This window comes from Manis pentadactyla, chromosome 13 (assembly GCF_030020395.1).
Source record: "Manis pentadactyla isolate mManPen7 chromosome 13, mManPen7.hap1, whole genome shotgun sequence".
NCBI lineage: Eukaryota > Metazoa > Chordata > Mammalia > Pholidota > Manidae > Manis > Manis pentadactyla.
The window spans coordinates 46,712,888-46,731,798 of NC_080031.1; the positions used below are offsets into that span (position 1 = coordinate 46,712,888).

An 18,911-nucleotide genomic window follows, 5' to 3' on the forward strand; every position below is an offset into this window, starting at 1 on the left:
GGAGCTGCGGGGCGCCGGCCCAGACACGTGTGCCTAGACTTTGCTCTTCTTAGACGTTCACGGCTTAATAAACTTATGAGGCATTTAAACTAACCGGTCTTTTCATCTTAAAAGTACATAAACTTTCCAATTTTCAGAGTTATGAGTGTTAAAAAGTATAATATATAAGTAATTGAATTAAATATAACAGTCTAAACAAATAAAAGCATTTCTAAATATTTACTTTGTTTATTTTTGGATCTATATGAGGGAAGGAACAGAAAAAATCTACAAAGAAGTTCATAAAATATATTTTAAAAGAAAGTGAGAGAAGATGAGGATTTAAACATCAAAATAAAGAGAGAACATGGTAATAATTGCTAGAAAGTAGTATATGTAGCTGATCAGAAGGAGACTATTAGAAAAATTCTTGATAAATTTCAATATGAAATGTATTTCAAAACCCTAGTGGTAGAAGTGGACATAAATGTTTTTCTGCCTGGTATGCAGAGAATGGATTGTGACTGTAAGTCTAGCTTTGAGGTATCTAATAAAGAGTAGCCTCCAATCTGTAGTCGGATTCTGTTTTTTAATAAACTAACCATGTGTTAATATTTGTAAAATACTTCTGATAAGTCAGGATGTATAGAAATGACCTATATTGTCTCAATCTTCCAGGCAAATCTTTGATACTCATACTCATTTTATAGTAAGTTATAAACAGGTATGCAAATATTTGCCCAAACTCTTAAAGACTCTGTACCACCTCAAACAAGGAAATAAATCACATAAGCAGGGAAAATGAAGGAAAAAATTTTTTTTTCATACTACTCAATACCAGATAGAATAAAATTGGATACATGGGAGTTGATAAACATACATAGTCTAATTGTTTCCATCCTTTGATTTTCCATGCTTTAGGGACTACTCATGTCCAAAGAAAAGTACCAACACTTTCCGACTCTAGCATGGTGACTGAATTCGTGCTTCTGGGATTTTCAGATGTGCTGGAGCTCAGAGCCTCGCACGCCATGCTGTTCCTACTGATATACTTGGCATATCTACAGAAGGCAGATATACCTTCTGATCGTCACGGTAACCACCTTTGACCAGGGTCTTCACACTCCCATGTACTTCTTCCTCAGGAATCTGTCCATCCTGGACATGTGCTACATTTCTGTCACTGTGCCCAAGGCGTGTGTCGTCTTCCTGCTGGACAGTGGGGTGATCTCCGTAGCTGGATGTGCAGCTCAGATCTTCCTGGTACTTGTCTTCACTTTACCAGAGCTGCTGTTTCTCACCGTCATGGCCTGGGACCGCTATGTGGCCGTCTGCCTGCCCCTCCGCTAACCTGCAGTCATGAGCCCTCGGGTCTGTGTCCAGATGACCCTGGCCTCCATCCTCAGTGCTGTGGTTGACTCAGGGTTCCACACTGGCAACACATTCCAGCCGTCCTTCTGTCTGTCCAGCGTGGTCCACCAGTTCTTCTGTGACATCCCCTCCCTGCTGAGGCTCTCCTGCTCTGACGCCTTCAGCAATGAAATCGCCATTTTTGTCTGTTCTGTGGTGATTGCGGGTGGCTGCTTTGCCTTCATCGCTGTGTCTTATGTTCACATATTTGCTGCTGTGCTCAGGGCTCCAACTGGAAGAGAGCGAGGAAAGGCCTTTTCCACCTGTGTCCCTCACACCCTTGTGTTAACAGTGTCTGACAGCTCAGCCGCGGCCGTGCGTGTGAAGCCAAGCTCCACCCCACCCACAATTCAGGACACGGTCACATCCATGCTCTACAGTATAGTCCCTCCCCTCTCGAACCCTGTTATTTATAGTCTTAGAAATCAGCAGATAAAGGAGGCTATACAGAGAACTATGAGAAGGTTTTATTAAGAAGATTATTATTATTTCAACACATTTCCTCTTTGATGAGGTGAGTTGAAAATGCTTCAAAATTAGTTTTCTTTTCTATTTCCAACTTTAAGGACTTGATTTATTTCTAAGTAACAATCAATATATCATCTCTATATAGAAAAAAATGGAATTGTTTTTCCTCCCCCAAAACACACGTTCCCTCATTCCTGAAACATCACTGCTTAAGACTGCTATTGTTTGTTAAATATTTACCTTTCCAGTTTTTCCCATTTAGATCTAGTAAGTTTTAGAACAGATAAATTGTATATTAACTTTTATCTCTCTTTGCAATTATGAATCATGTATTCATCCTATATTTTAAATATTCCTTAAAATTCATAAAACATGAAAACTGGTAAAAAAATAACACTTAAATATAATTTTTAATAATTAGGTGAATAGGTGGAACACAGGGGATTTAGGGCAGTGGAAAACTATATATGATACTGCAAAGTGAATTCATGACATATGAGTTTATTAAGACTCAGAGGTGTAAAATACAAAGAGCAAAATCTAATGTAAACTGCAGGTTTTTGTTAATGTATCATTATTGGTTCATCAATTACAACAAATTTACTATCCCATGAGAATGGGAGAGAACTGTATTTGTTTGTGTCTCCTTCAATTTCTTTCATCAGGGTCTTACAGTTTTTAGAGTACAGGTCTTTCACCTCCTTGGTTAGGTTTATTCCTACATATTTTATCCTTTTTGGATACAATTTTCAATAGAATATTTTCCTGATTTCTGTTTGTGCTAGTTCATTGAGTACATAGCAATTCAACAAATTTCTGTATATTAATTTTGTATCCTGCAACTTTGCTAAATCCAGTTATTAGTTCTAATAGTTTTTTTGTGGACTCTAGGTTTTTCTATCTACAATATCATGTCATCTGCAAATAGTAACAGTTTAACTTCTTCCTTGCCAATTTGGATTCCTTTTATTTATTTTTCTTGTCTGACTGCCATGGCTAGGACTTCCAGTATTATGTTGAATAAAAGTGGTAGAGTGGGCATCCCTGTCTTGTTCCTTATCTGAGAGGAAAAGCTTTTAGCTTTTCACCACTGAGTATAATTTTAGCTTTGGCTTTATTTGATATGGCTTTTAATATTTGGAAGTATGTTTTCTCTATAACCCTTTGTTGAAAGTGTTTTTCATGAATGGATGTTGAATCCTGTCAAATGTTTTCTCAGCATCTATTGGGATGCTCACACAGTTTTTATCTTTCCTTTTGTTAATGTGGTTTTTCACAGTGATAGATATATGAATATTATACTGTCCTTGAATCACTGGAATAAGTCTCAAGTGATTGTGATGGATGATCATTTTGTTGTGTTTTTTAAATTGTTTGCCCAAAGCAATTTACAGATTCAATGCAATTTCTCTCAAAATACCTATGGCATTTTTCAATGAACTAGATTGAATAATTCTAAAATTTACTTGGAACTACAAAAAATCCAAAACAGCCAAGGGAATCCTGGGAACGAACAATAGAGCTCCCTGATATCAAGCTATAATATAAAGCTACAGTAATCGTAACAGTCTGATGCTGACATAAGAACGGACCCATAGATCAATGGAGCAGAATGAAAACCCCAGAAAAAATAAACTCACAAATGTATGGTCAACCAATATATGACAAAGGAGGCAAGAATGTACAATTGAGTAAAAAGAGACTCTTTAATAGTTGGTATTTGGAAAACTGGACAGTTACAAGTAAAAGAAGGAAACTGGATTACTGTCTAATACCATACACTAAAAACTTAAATTTATAAGACATGAGATATCATCCCCTTATCCTGTGTAATGTACTGATGGCTGTTTACTGATGCTCTCCTTGTATAACATTTCTTATTTATGTATTCATTGCCATAGTTTCACTTTTTATGATTTCATGCAAACTAATGTCCAATTCTACTCTATCATTAATTCCAGTCAGTGTAATTTTTATCACAAATAGTGAATTTTTTTAAATCTTTAGGAGTTACTCAAAGGTCTTTTTATATCCCCCATATATCTGCATTGCTTTCAGAAAACATGTCAGAGTTATTTTTGCATTTCTTTGCATTTGCTTGCCTGCTAATGCTAATATCTGCTTAAGTTGGATCAGTCTAGATTAATTTTTCTCTTTGTTATTTCTTGGTATTTCCTTTTTTTGTGTGTGTGTGTGTGTGTGCATGACTTTTAATCCCTAATGGATTCCAGATATTGTGAGTTTACCTAATTTGATGCTGATATTTCGTGTTCATATGTATATACTTGATCATTGATTAGATTTATAATTATGATTTTGGAAACATTTTGTTGCTTTAGGTCTTTCAAGATTTTTGTCCAGGACCTGATTCTAGATCTGATTTTTATTAGTGACCGAAAAAATTCCTTCCAAGATGATGAGCATTTCCATTCTAAAACTATTGGGTATAGACATTCTTTTGGACATTGTGAATATATCTTCCTCTTCTTCTTGATTACATTTTTTTTCATTTGGATTGGGTAGTTTCTTCAAGTGTGCACAGAACACACTGTGGAAAGCTGCAGAGAAATCTGCAGATTTCCAGATCTCTTCTCATGGACAGCTCATTCCTCTGATATTCTGCCCTGTAAGTCACCCACCAGTGTCGTGGAATCTCATTCCCATGTCCTCGTACCAGGGGTCCCACTGGCTGTCACCAGGGCCCCCTCGAGTTGGAGTACAGCCCTGCAGGAGGCTCCTCTGTTAACATTCGTGCTTTTATGTCAACACTTTGCCCTTAGTGGGGCTGTAATATAAGGACTCAGTTGGAAGGCAGCATTAATCATGAGATGCTGCTTATAATATTAGATAATAAAGGGTTCTGGCTTCCCTCCTGACTGCCCCGTTACACAGCTCCTCTCACCCCTTCAGTAGCTCGTGCTGAGGTAAGTCATCTGCCATGCTGAGGGAATCTCCCATGGGTGGGCCCGTGTGGCTAGGTCCTGTGGCCTCACACCACTACGTAGTGAGTTTGAAGGGTGATTCCCCATCACCATTTATGGCTTCAGGTGGAATTAAAATGCTTTCCAAAACCTTGACAGCAAGCAAATGAAAAGCCTTGTTAGAGACACCCTGATAAGTCTCCTGTACTTCTGACTCACAGAAACCATGAAATTTTACATATTCATTGTTTGAACTGAACTTTCTGTTTTCTGAGGGAATTTATTAAGCAGAATTTATATTTACTATCATTTTTGGTACCTGAGGTGGGATGATGCTATAATAATAATAAAAAAGATTGCCTTTAGAATACTGGGATTGTGAGGAAACTTGACAGAAGTGGAAAGTGCCTGGCATTCATGGAAGTCTCATGGTGTTGGTGAGGCTGCCACTGGGCTTGGGGGAAAGTGAGGAAGAGCTTGTCAGGAACTTCAGGAGGGGTGATGTTCTATGTTGTGGAAGAAATTTAGAACATTTTTTTCTCCAGTAATGTGGACAGTAGAAAATAAATTCTAAGAACAGTGTGATGTAGCTAAATTGACATTCACATTATGTATTGAAGACACTCCTTTTTTCTTCATGCTTGATTATGGTAAAATGAAAGAGGGCAGAGATAAATTGAAAGGAGTAGTATTAAAATACATGACTCAGAACTTACTACTTTAATAATTATTAGCTTCTCCACATCAAATTTGACTAAAATTAATGTTGCCCTTGAACAATAATAGAAATAAGAGAACATCTAGGAAATGCAATCTTCTGGAAGAAAACTTATAGAAACAGTGAGTAAAAGACCCGCCAGGACTGTCAACACCTTAAGGATCGCATCACTGAACCCAAGTTATGTTCCGTGGATCCATCCTCTCATGTTAAAGAACACAAAGCATCTTGGAAAAAAATGTCAGACTAGTGTGTACAATACATACAGCACTGTATTTATAGAAGTCTGAATTTCACTGAGTGACAGTGGATAAGTCTGAAGTAGCTTCATAATTTTCCTGAAGAAGTCTTTCTTAATACTACTTTCTTCAGAGCTCCCTTTACCTGTTTGTTTCTAAGACTGTAGATGATAGGATTCAAGAATGGGGGAACTATGGTATAAAATACAGAAAGAATCATGTCCAGAACTGTGTCAGAGGCTCCTGAAGGCCTTAGGTACACACAGCTGCCAGAACCGAGGAAGACAGAGAACACAAGGAGGTGAGGGACACACGTGGAGAAGGCCTTGCCTCGCTCTCTGGTTGGAAACTTGAGCACAGCGGAAAATATATGAAGGTATGACATGGCAATGAAGATAAAGCAGCCACCACCAACCCCCATGGCAGAAATAAGAATTAAGAGCTCATTGCTGAAGGTGTCAGAGCAGGAGAGGCTCAGCAGAGAGGGGATGTCACAGAAGAACTGATGGACCACGTTGGACTGACAGAAGGACAGCCGGAATGTGTTCCCTGTGTGCAGGCCTGCGTAGATGAGGCCACTGAGCAGGGAGACCAGTGTTGTCCAGACACAGAACTGGTGGTTCATGATGACGGGGTAGCGGAGGGGCTGGCAGATGGCCACATAGCGGTCACGGGCCATGATGGTGAGGAACAACAGTTCTGAGGTAGCAAACAAAACCACAAAGAAGGTCTGAGCTGCACAGCCAGTCACTGAAATGGTCCTGTTGTCAGTGAGGGAGTTGACACAGGCATTGGGGACAGTGACAGAAACGTAGCACATGTCCAAGATGGACAGATTCCTGAGGAAGAAGTACATGGGCGTGTGAAGGTTCTGGTCAAGTGTGGTGGCAGAGATGATGAGAAGATTCCCTAACAGGGTGGCCAAGTACATCAGTAGGAATAACAGGGCATGTAGGACCCTTAACTCCAACACTTCAGCAAAGCCCATGAGGAGAAATTCAGTCACCATGGTGGAATTGGCCATTTCTGGAAATGCTGGTTGACCAGGAAGGCAAAAGAGAAAAGCCATGGAAGATGTGAAAAAGAAAAAAGAAAGTTAGCTTAATTTCTTTCACAGATTATTTTTTATCTTAAAAGTTTGGCCTTGGCATTTTGAAATTTTCCACCATTGTTCTTTTCATGTGCTTCTCTCTCTCTATAAGCTTATTACCACTCTGGAGTACAAAAAAAGATAAAAAGTGGGCTTTTAAATCCTAGTATTTCAATATAATACATAGAACTGCTACTTTCTGGTCTCAATAATTTTGAATTCTTGAGGTTTACTGCCTTAAATAGGATTAACTTAAGTGACATACATAAAATTCTTGGTAGTGATAAATTCTCAGTGAGAGTTGTTAACTTTCATTAGATGTTGGACAACATATTTTGCCTGGATATTGGTACAAAATGGAAATTTGACTCCTTGCCCTTCAGTCTGTGGAGCAGTAAAAACGCATGATTGCTTTGCATTTGTCTTCAAAACATAAGTGCAGAAAATGAGTTAAGAGTTTCTATGCTTTTGTAGAAAAAGTTGACATGTCCATGACTAGCAACAGATTTATGTATTATATAGTTTTCACTCATTATTTTTCCAGAAAGCCATTTATTTCAATTTTTGAGAGGATTACAAAAGTTTGGAGAAACATAAAATTGATCTTCACCACAGCATGTTCAAGAGGAATTTGTCTCATTGATGTGAGCCTTGGAAGGGAAGATTTCCATGTGGTCAATTTTTTTTCCTTAAAAGAAATTTGATTTCTTAAAATAACACTGTTTTCTTAAGTTGCTATTAATTGTGGTATGGATCTATCACAGAAACTTACCTCAAGTAAGATATTAAGATAAAAGATTAGCATGTTTATCACCACCTCTCTGTTTGAAAGCCCTGCTTCTCCACAACATACTAAAATTTAACTATCCACCCTTTAAGTACTGTGTTTTAATTTCCTGCCTTCTGTTGCCCAGATGCCACACTTGCCACCATCATCATAGCACCATATTCAGTGTCAGCTGTGATCCAAACTATGATTAGATCGGTTTCTTACATAGGAAATTATGCATGACCTTGTTGTATTTCAATATCTACTTTAATATTAACAATTTGTTAATGGAGAGACAGTCTCAAAAATACTAAGTAAACTTTTACATCCAAAGAAGTCTAAGTCTAAGCATTGGCTCAACCTGGCCCTGACTCTAAAAGCTCAAATCATGACTATTCCATAGTTGCCACCTTGGAGAGTGCTAGACCTTTTACAACACTGACATTTCCCAAAAAATGCATATAAATCAGTGGCCTTAGGTCGTCTACATTTTACTCTTTTTCTCCTATACTGGCATATTATTATGGGTCTTTAAAAGGCTATTCTTTGTATTCTTTGTATCCATCTTCTCTCATGAGAGAAGGCTGAGCCACCTTCCATTTCTGCAGTTCATGGACAATGGCCAATAATATTTCCCAAATCTTGGATTTCATTGTTTCATTCAAATTTAGCACATGTCCAGAGCTCAGAATTATTTAGCATGTTTCTTAGAATTTCTCTGAAGTTTCTTAGAATTTCTCTGAAATATCTTTGAAATATCTTAGTTGTCAGAAACACACAGCATAATCATTTGCATATTTTTTGAAAATATCAAATTTTACTATATTTACACTAGCAACTTCAGCATTCATAATAGATACCCCCCTTAACTACTTTTAATTAAATTTCTCCATTTTCTCTATCTGATTCTCATCAGACCCTATTCAACTGGGTGCCAGTTTTCACCTCTCACTGCTTTCTTAAATTGAAATGTTCTAGTCACTGGTGTTACTTAAACGTAGATTTCTCTTTTTATAAACTGATCTGCGCTGGTCTTTTTAAAATCTTTCATTATTTTTGTCCTTTTTTTCATCATGGTCACTAAAAAAAGTGTTTATATTCGTGACAATAGAAATTATATCACTCCTGAGATCTCTCTTACCTATTTTTCTCTGCAAGTGGCCAGACTGGGCATTTTCTCAGTCCTCCCCTATTTCTTTGGCATTTTCAGTATCTTCTCACATTATCAGCAATCTTACCATAAGACCACTTTTCTCACAATATTTCCTAGAGCATATCTGAAAATACATGTGTTCTACAGGTCTGTGCTCATGTCTCTCGGAACCACATTCCTAATGTGTTACGTTTCACTTTGCCTGAAATTGAGTCCCTGTTTAAGAGTGGTGCGCCCGTCCTCCTGTCCCAGGCGCCACCCTCCCTCCACACCTGCTCACCTTGGTGCATGTCCTCAATCCCCGAGTACATCCAAAAATTTGGCCTTTCATTCCTGGGTCACTTTTCTTCCTCAAACAAGATCATGGTCTTCTGTTGTAATCTACAAAGTTTTAAAATCCAACTTATATACTTTTATTCTAAAACTCCTTTAAGTGTATCAAATTTATTCTCCTATAAAAATTTATATTTTGTTTAAGATAGCACATGCTATTGAATTATAAGATAACTGGGTTTATTTATCACACCCAGACATCTGTGTGTGTTAAAATGTGTATAAAAATGTTATACAACTATTTATAATCCTTTAATATAGTGTTAAAATATTGAAAATGACTTAATTTATCAATACTTTGCCTGCAATGAACATGATTCAATTCATAAGAAATCATATTATTTCTAAATTGACTTGGGAAAGAACAAATCTTCTAATGTGTGTAGAGTACACTTAAATTCCTGTAAATTAAGGAAGAATACAGTATATAAGTAAATTAAGATAAATACTATTTTCTTGATGTATGGAAATAGTAATGAGAAGGTAATGCTCAACTATATGCAATAGGTGAAACTTAATATTTGTCAGTTTTGTAATATTTAATATGCTTAGAACATTTGATAAATTTACCTTAATGTCACTAATTTCTCACTAGGGAGCTTTTCTGTGGATATCATTTTAATTAAAACATACTGGATAGCAATTTTTTCAAACTAGACAAAATAGTCAAGACACTAATATAAGAATATTTATAATACATTGTTGTTTTTGTTTGCATAGGATATTTGGTTTTTTGTTTATAAGTCATTGTCCTCAATAACTGAAGTCTATGTCTATTACTAATTAATATCCACAGGAGATGGATGCATCAGCTGTCTTATACTATAGTCAGTAAACACATGCACTATGGGTCTTTGATTTCTCGATCAAAACCAGCTTAAGGATTTTAATTTTGATTTTCTTCTGGTACTTAAATTCATTTGAAACAATAAAAATCAAATTTAAGAAATATAAAATGTGAATTCTCTTATTTATCTAATCATTTTTCCGTGTTCATATATTTAATATATTAGAACATCACTTATGTCTTAGTGAAAATAAGTAGTATAAAAATTTGATGATTAAAGGAATGTATTTCAAGTGTAACAGAATTGCCAGAAAGGGCATACATTGAGCAAAACTCTGGTTTTCACTGATGGATAAATTCTTAGTATTGTAGACAAAAGGGGAAGGAATAACTTATAAAACCAATTCTAAACAAGTACATTTAAATGGACAATATATTAATTTTTGTTTTATTTAGTTGTACATTATATACCATATCTTGTATATATATATACTATAAAGTATTGTCTATATAAAATATAATGTAGTCACTTAATAACTATTTACATTTTTTCTAAATTGACACAGGAAAGAGAACAAATATTCAAATGTGAATATAATACTTTTATTTGCCTAATATCAAGAATAAATAGTATTTAAATAAAAGGTCAGCAATATTTTTGTTTATATATTTTATTTATGTAACAAGAGCTTTTATACTGGTGCTTTCTTCATCTCTTCTTTAATGTCTGTATACATTTCTTTATTTTTCAGAAACATATTGATGTTTGAAAGTATTAATTTTAAATCACTAAAGACATTATAAGTCATGAGTCCATCGTCCTGAGTCTAACACACTCACTCATATTACTGTTGTGACATCTATGAATTACAGAAATGATTATAAAATAATTAAAAATTATCTATGACAATATTTTAAAAATACAATGATAATTTATTGCTCTGCCTTATTCCTTTGATCATAATTGTTAATTGTTGCACAGAAAAAATAAGAGCCATTACTATACTTTAAATTTATATCACATTTCTGTCTATAAATAAAAGTAAACAGCATCAGGCAGAATATTATAGGAAAATCAGAGTGTAAAGGAGAAAGAAGCAAGGAGTTTACTTGCTCTTGAGCACATGGGTTCTTAACATGGAGAAGATAAAAAAATCTCATTAACTTTACCAAATCAAAGTCTTCAATATGGTCAATCAAATTTTCTTATGGAGACAGAATTCGGGATTATCACCAGATGAATCAAGCATCATCTTATATTGTGGGAAAAGGTCAATCCCATTCTGATTGATTTTAAGAAGAGATTATGCCTGTGAAATAAACATCAAAGCCACTGGGAACACTGTCCTTACTATCCAGTGAGAGCCAAGAGCCTAAATTACTAAAGGTAATTTCAGGCAGGTGATGGTCTCCAGAGCACAGGTGTATAACACCCAATTAAAAACACAGGAGTGGACAGAGTTGAACAGCTAAAAAGAGTGTTAACTTTCAGTGTGTGTATTGACTGTTAAGGTAATGAGCAAGTGACATTAGACAACATAAATTACACTTTTCCTGTACAATGTTCAAAGGAGGCATTTACGTGAATCTCAGAGATAATATATTATCTTCTAAAAAGCCCAGATAACTTGTCTCTGGCATTACCTAGGCAGACCAGATGACCCTCTCAGCCTGTCACTTCCTCTGCAGAAGATATTTATATTTTTCATGTTCATTTTTGAGAGAAAGTGAGGGACGAACTCATAATCATCCTATTAAACACCATAGTATTGTGAAAAATGTTTTCATGTGGAAGGTGCTTTGTTGAAATCATGATTGAATTTAGGCACAAATCATAGGTGTACCTTAGAGATGATAGTATAGTTCCCTGAGGATATTTTACATAGGTCCTAATCCCAGAATGGCTTTTTACAAGCTGAGAGGACATGTGCATGTTTAAAAGAGTTTTCTAGGACACTAGGTGTGAATTGTGATGTTATGATAAATTAATGAGTAAAATGTCTAAAAATTAGGAGTAAAATGTTAATCAATTTGTGAAATATTTTATGCAGAAATAAACATTTAAAAGGTATTATTGATTCTCCCAACAAAAGGCTAGTACCATATGGCTTCACAGCTGAATTCTACCAAACATTTTAAAAGAGCTAATATCCATATTTCTTAAAGTATAAGGAAGGGAATACTCCCACTCTTTCTAGGAGGCCATCAGCACTCTAATATCAAAACCAGGCAGAGACACTAAAAAATAAAAAATACCAATATCCCTGATGAACATAAATGCAAAAGTCCCCCACAAAATATTAGCGATCTGAATTAAATACATCCAAGGGATCATCCATCATTAACAAGTAGTATTTATTCTAGGGAAGCAAAATGGTATAATATTCATAGATCAACCAATGTCATGCACCACATTAACAAAAAGAAGGATAAAAAAACCCACAAGATCATATCAATAGGTGCTGAAAAAGCATTTGACAAAATACAACACCCATTCATGAAAGAAACTTAAAAAAATGGGTATAAAGGGAACAAACCACAACATAATTAAAGATGATATATAACAAATCCACAGCTAACATCATACTTAATTGTGAAAAGATGAAATAATTTCCTCTAAGATCAGGAACAAGGCAAGTATGTACACTGCCATGAATTTTATTCAACATAGTCCTGGCAGTCTTAGCCACAGCAATCAGACAAGATAAAGAGATAGAAGGTATCTAAATTGGTAAGGAAGAAGTAAATTGTCACTATTTGCATATTAAATGATATTAAACATAGAAAACTCTAAAGACACCATCAAAAACCTATCAGAACTAGTAACTAGATTCAGCAAAAGGATCAGTCCAATAAGAGGATATAACAATTGTAAATATCTATGTACCTCACATAGAAACACCTAAATATGTAAAACATATACTAACAGACATGAAGGGAAAATCTGACCATAATATAATTGTCATAGAGAACCAACATATCTCCTACTTCTCCATATCAGGATAATTTGCAAAAAGGATATTGTATATTTTCTATTTGCTGACTATTCTCTCAATCTCTCTCTCAACTTATATATAAAAGACATCAAAATTAGGAACTTTGTTACAATTTTTCCAACAATTTTGTACTTTTGTTAACGTGGTCTATTAAATTCAGAGTAACATATTAAAATACTGAACTAATTAAACAGTATGTACAATTATCTGTATAATACTGGCAGTTGTAGATTGGATAAAATTGTATATTTTTATGAAAACATGAATTAAAATAGAGGAAATATATCAATCAGCGACTATAATAAAGTAAGTGTTGGAATGCAAAGAGCATGAATTCAATGCCTTGTTTCCTAAATTTCATAAAAAAGTAGAAAAAAATAAGCCACCTCTTAAAATTGTATGAGTATTAAGCTAAGATATTATAATATTTCAATATAATTGCTTGTTTGTTATGATAATTAATGATAATTTATGGATTTTAACTTTTTTATTCCCCATAACAGCCCTATTTAGCAATTAATAGATGAACAAAATTGATGGCTGAGAATTAGGGGGAAAAAAACCTTGCTCAAGTCCATTTAGTTGTTACATGAGAGATTTGGGAACTGATCCTTGGTGAAATGTCCCCAAGGAGTTGCATCATTGATCTTTACATTATACTGGCCTATAGTAAGTGATCTACTTTGTTTGTGAAGGTATTTTATCATCTTTATTTGGGGGCCACTCCAGGCAGGGAAATGTCCAGTCACAGTGAGTGACAAAGGCTTGCCTCACACTTTCCTTTTTAGCTTGTAGCTTTAAAGGACTTCTTAATGCCTGACAGTTCAACTCTCTTTCCAATTCAGTTGAACCCTTGCCAAGTCCCCTCAATTTCTCTAAAAGCTGAATGGGAAAAATTAGGTTTACTATACTTAGAGACAGTAATTGAGGTCATGTCATTCATCCAGATCAAGGCATACAAATCATATGGGCCCTTGGAATACAAAACATTATCTCTGATCTTCTTGTACACGGCCTGCTGTAATTGGTCCCACTGACCTGCGCTGTGGAGATCCTTACCTGCTGGGAATCACCCTTGGGGAACTGTCCTGATTCATAGGGTCCATGCCTCACGGGGGTTACAGCTTCTGGGGGCTTTAAAGTTGATGGCATAGGTTTGTCCACATTTTTAGATAAAGCAAATCACGACCAGCCTATTCCACAACCTAGAAATCATGATCTTTTCATCTAAGTTCTCAAATCCTGCCTGCATAGGAAAATTTGGTTAAGCCATTTTAAGACCTTGACTTAGAATGAAGATAAATTTTGGTTTTCTCCTGGATTAGAAGTATGCACTGCTCAGGAGTAAGTAGGTTGTGGTTACTGTTGAAATATCTTCCCACCTTCTTTCCTTCCCTTTCATAATCTGATTTTCCTGCAATGTTTTTCTTCACTTTGGAATTTCATTTTGGTTTTAGAAATGGAGATGGGTTTTACTAGAATGTATGGTTAGTGTGTCAAAGCAGTGGACCAAGAACTTTAATTCTGTATAACAATTAATAATTTCATTAAAGGAAAAAGCCAACCCAGTAATGAAGAGTTAGGTCTTTCAATAAAATAGCAAACACAGAGAATTTGCATCAGCTTCTTATACATTTTGTGCTTTCTTTAATTACAGTGGTCATATCAGGAAGTGTGATGTACTCATGTGAAACATATGAATAAGCAGGAGATGATCATTTTTTATGCTGCTACTGTTGATACAAAATCTGTATTTTCAAAATTTATTTACCATATCCTTGGAAAATACTTATAATTATGAATAAAATAGTTGCAGAGGAGACTAAGCATCAATATTAAGATGTTATAAAAGATAAAACAGTTGGAATATATTTATATCTATACAAATAAATGAAAATGATAATATTTTATTTAAAAGTTTAAGTAATACTTCAGAAATTGTTCTGTAAGGCTAGTTTCACTTTTATCAACCCTAACATAATGACTTTTTCAGTAAGTGAGAATTTTTTCAAGATTTTGTTTAAGGCATTTTTGGCATTTCTGTTATAGTTAAATATATTTTTAAGAAATCAATAAGCTCATTAGTTCTTATTTCAACTGAAAGCTAAGTGATATTCAAGTATATAACATAGAATGAACAAGCTAAATAAACACCTATACAATGAATGACAGATGTTATGTTCTCAAATTTCCATCTTTGAATTTTCTAAACTATGTTAGTCTGCCACTGAAGAACTCCAATTAAGTTCCTTAAATTGGACTTTCATTATTTAATCAAAATAATTCATACTGCCTCTGTGACTAATATCAGTTTAAGTTATTCTGATACATTCATGTTTGATAGGTTACTAGTGAAGAGAGCACATGACTCTAAAAGTTTGAATTATTGTACACAATAACCCAAATATTCTGATTAAATTTAAACACTGGTTGATGGATATTTGTACAACTAGTAGCTGGACCATTTGACTAGGTTCCACATAAAGTGCTATCAAGTAAATTTTAATTATATGTACTGATATTCATAAAATAATCACAGTGAACAATTTGTGTCTATTATTTAAGGAAAATTCATTAGAGAATCTAGGAACATTAAATGTTACTATTACTCTCCAATATCATTGTGTCACCCATTTAAAAAAATTATTGGCACCATTCATCTAATCTAGAGGTTTACAAAAGTAATCTTTAACTTTATTTATTTATATGCATTGTGTTTAATATATGATTCATAGGAAATTTAGATATATTTACTCACAGTGTAGGATGCATTCTGTCCCTGATATCAATCGAGAAAATGATATGATTAGTTTTATGTAAATCTTATTTATTGCAGATAGTTTAATCTGTATCACGGATTACCAATTCTTGTGATATTGGAACTGAGTCAATTCATTGAAAGAAATTAGTCACTCACATTATCTTATTTCAGTGTGTGTGTGTGTGTGTGTGTGTGTGTGTGTGTGTCACCCATACGAGCACAAACACACAAATAATTTGAAATGTATGTAAATATGAAGGAGCAATATTCAACAGCCCATATAAAATTTCAAAATACAATTGTTTACTTTAATATTTCTCAAAGTTTTAGTAAACATTGTTTACTAAATTCAAAAATTAACTATAATCTCTCAACTGCAGTAATGTTTTTCAGTTTTGGTCTTAAGTATTATGCATTTCATTATTTAAAAATAAACAACACACTGTTGAAAGCATAGGTCCTCAGCCCTTACAAATTTCTCTAAGAGGAAAGCACTTTAGATAGTCTCTACTAATATTTCTGGAATGTGGAGATATTCCGATTTATCTTTCTAGTTACCTATCATTCATTTCACCTTAATCATTATTTTAATTTACAAATCCACTTCTCTTTCACATGCAAATTCCACTTAAATGATTTGCATACCTTATACATCAGGTGGTTTTAGTTCAGACACTCCTAAGATATTTATGGTTAGTTTCTCTAAAAATAAGTAAGAAAGTGTCCTTTATAAAAAAACAGCAGTTTGGCAAATTAATTAATTTATTGAAATGATTGATGTCTGCACTAATACCATTGTTTACATATTTCTTCTTTTCATAGTTCATTCTTACATGGGACTTCTGCTTCAGGCTCTATAATCTAAAGTTTCCCTCCAATAGTTATGTATGAAAAATATTTTCATATCATAATTTTCTCACATAAGTGAAATAGTGCATCAAAGAATTTCAAACTAATTAATACTAGTGAACAATTTACTAAACTTCTGTGTGAGAGAAGTAAATAGTAGCTGGAATAGTAAAAAAAACAAAACAAGAAAATGTGTCTGCATCTATGCTATCTTGCAAAGTTTAAATGGATTTCTTACCTTCGATCTAATATTTTAGAAAAGGGAAAAGGCTTAGAAATGTTCTACTTTTCCTCTTGGGATCCATTATATCTGAATTATTAAATATTTATTTGTGGTTTTAAGCATTATATTTTAACCTAAATGAAATCAAGCACCAAAAAGGTAACATTTCATTTTCTCACTAAAACCCCAGCATCAGAAATAGTTTTTAAATGGCTGTGGGTGATCAGTGAAAAAAAACAAATGTGGATAAAGACCTTAGCTTGTGTTTAGTACATGTTTACAAGAGTTTTATTATTTTAGATCTATAAGGAATGTATTAATTTAAGGTGGTTAAGAAACAGTGTAATCCCTTTTAGAGCTAGGCATCTGTATATAATTGAAAGTTGAGCATTAAGAATAATAGTAACCTATGGATTATCTTGAAATATTTTTAAATTAACTATGATATATGTATTTGGAACTAAGTGTACACTAATTTCTTGGTGTAGTTTCAATTACAGTGTCAGTGAGGTGAAAGTTTTGGTATTATATAGGAGCAAAAGGAAAATGGTCAGTATATAATATCATGTACAAACAAAGTTACTTGAATTCCAGACTTTGGTTGTTAAATATAATGTATGGGCTACACATATCACAAACTTGGAGAATACATGCATTTCCAGAGATACTATAGAAAAATTAATGAGTAAAACAATGTGGTTAATGATCAAAGATGCTGTAAAGGGAAAATTTTTCACAGGGCAAAGGAAATAACGCAGTTGATTACTCACAGGCTTGTAATATGTTAAAGAGCTGTTTCAGAAATGGCAATTATATAGTGCCAAAATGTGCAATAAGTACAGGTAATATATTTCAATAATCATAAAGTAAATGGGAAAAAGAAAAAGTAATGAAAAGAATCAACAGGGAAAGATCAAATCCGTTTATAGACAAAGAAAAAAAGATGTCAGAAGGCATTGAGACCAAATCTCTATTAGTGCATTTTCATATGGAGATATTTAAATATTCTTGTACTACGAAGTCATTCTCTAAAGGATCTGTATTAAATTATTGTTTGGATTCTCTTACTCAAAATGGTGATATTAAAATAGTAGCAACTGTTTGTTCACAGAAGAAAGGAAATTGAAACACAGGTGGTTGGAAGAATAAATTTAACATTGTAATTTGTTACGAAGAAAATAAGCATAAAGAGTTTATGTTTAGAATGTTAAACTTCCATATCATTGTTATTTGGAAGGTTGATTTCCTTGTGTGATCAACCTCAAAATTAATTGTAAATTTGGATAGCAATGTAATTGTAAGTGAAATTGAATTCCTAAATTGAAAATTACATCCAGAATATAAACATGGAGAAATAGTTAATTTTGTTACAACCATAAGAAATTTAAAAATATTAAGTCTAGGTTGCATAGGAATGTAGACAAACCATTTATAAAATGTACCATTGTAAAATGAGTTTATTTCCTTATGTAAACATATATAATTCCTCTCTACTGAAGTTAAATTCAGATCAAAAAGTGCTTAGTGAAACACCTGTAGTGAAGAACATTTTATTTTTCTCCAAGTTTTTTCTGACTGATTAAAAAAAATATTAAATGAATATCTTGAGAAATAATACTTCTAAATGAGTAATGAGAGAGAAATGTGCTGATTCCACATATGGATGTCATAGTATCATTAAAATTGAGTTTAAGAGCAGGGAAAAACCTTTAGAGCAATTTTGTGCTCACCTTTGTGGGTCATTTTGAAGCAATTATGGACTCTTGATGAACCACAGATCATATTTTAAAAACAAATGAGTTAAATCTCAACTGTGTATCAATATCCAGGCTGAACATGATGTCCAACATTTAATAAAACATTTAAGGACACTTATTGGGGTGAGTATTTAATACTGTAGATAATTGTCAAATCATTATGTTGTATAGATGAAACCAGAAAAATATTGTGTATCAATGTAGTTCAACAAAAGCCATTGAAAATTTAATCTGTTTGAAGACTTGACATATATGAACTAATTAAAACATCAGTAAAATGCTAAGCCTCGTGGGCTGGATATTGCTGAGCACCGTAAGAGCACTGCACGTCACAACCCGACAGAGGGACTCAGCAGTCCTGTCCGCGCCACGTTCCAGGTTAACTACTCAGTAGTGGTGATAAGCTAAGGAGACCATGACTAATGATGGACCTTTCCTACACTCGGGGGACAATTTTG

General features: G+C 34.0%; 1 protein-coding gene across 1 annotated transcript; it reads right to left on the reverse strand.

Annotated features, from left to right (window-relative positions):
* Window positions 1-4,363: 4,363 nt before the first annotated feature.
* LOC118926135 (olfactory receptor 14C36-like) lies at window positions 4,364-6,759 on the reverse strand. Its single transcript, XM_036912685.2, has 2 exons — window positions 5,847-6,759; window positions 4,364-4,491 (listed from the first exon to the last, which is right to left on the reverse strand). Exons 1-2 carry the CDS (start codon window positions 6,757-6,759, stop codon window positions 4,364-4,366), a joined length of 1,041 nt encoding a protein of 346 aa, XP_036768580.2.
* Between the last annotated feature and the right edge of the window lie 12,152 nt (window positions 6,760-18,911).

What these genes read in the sequence shown, in the direction of transcription:
- LOC118926135 (XM_036912685.2), bottom strand. Translation starts at nt 6,759, where the DNA reads ATGGCCAATTCCACCATGGTGACTGAATTTCTCCTCATGGGCTTTGCT. An exon ending in GAAGAAAGTAGTATTAAGAA is followed by an intron (nt 4,492 to 5,846) that starts AGACTTCTTCAG and finishes GACACTGGTGGG; the next exon opens with TGACTTACAGGGCAGAATAT.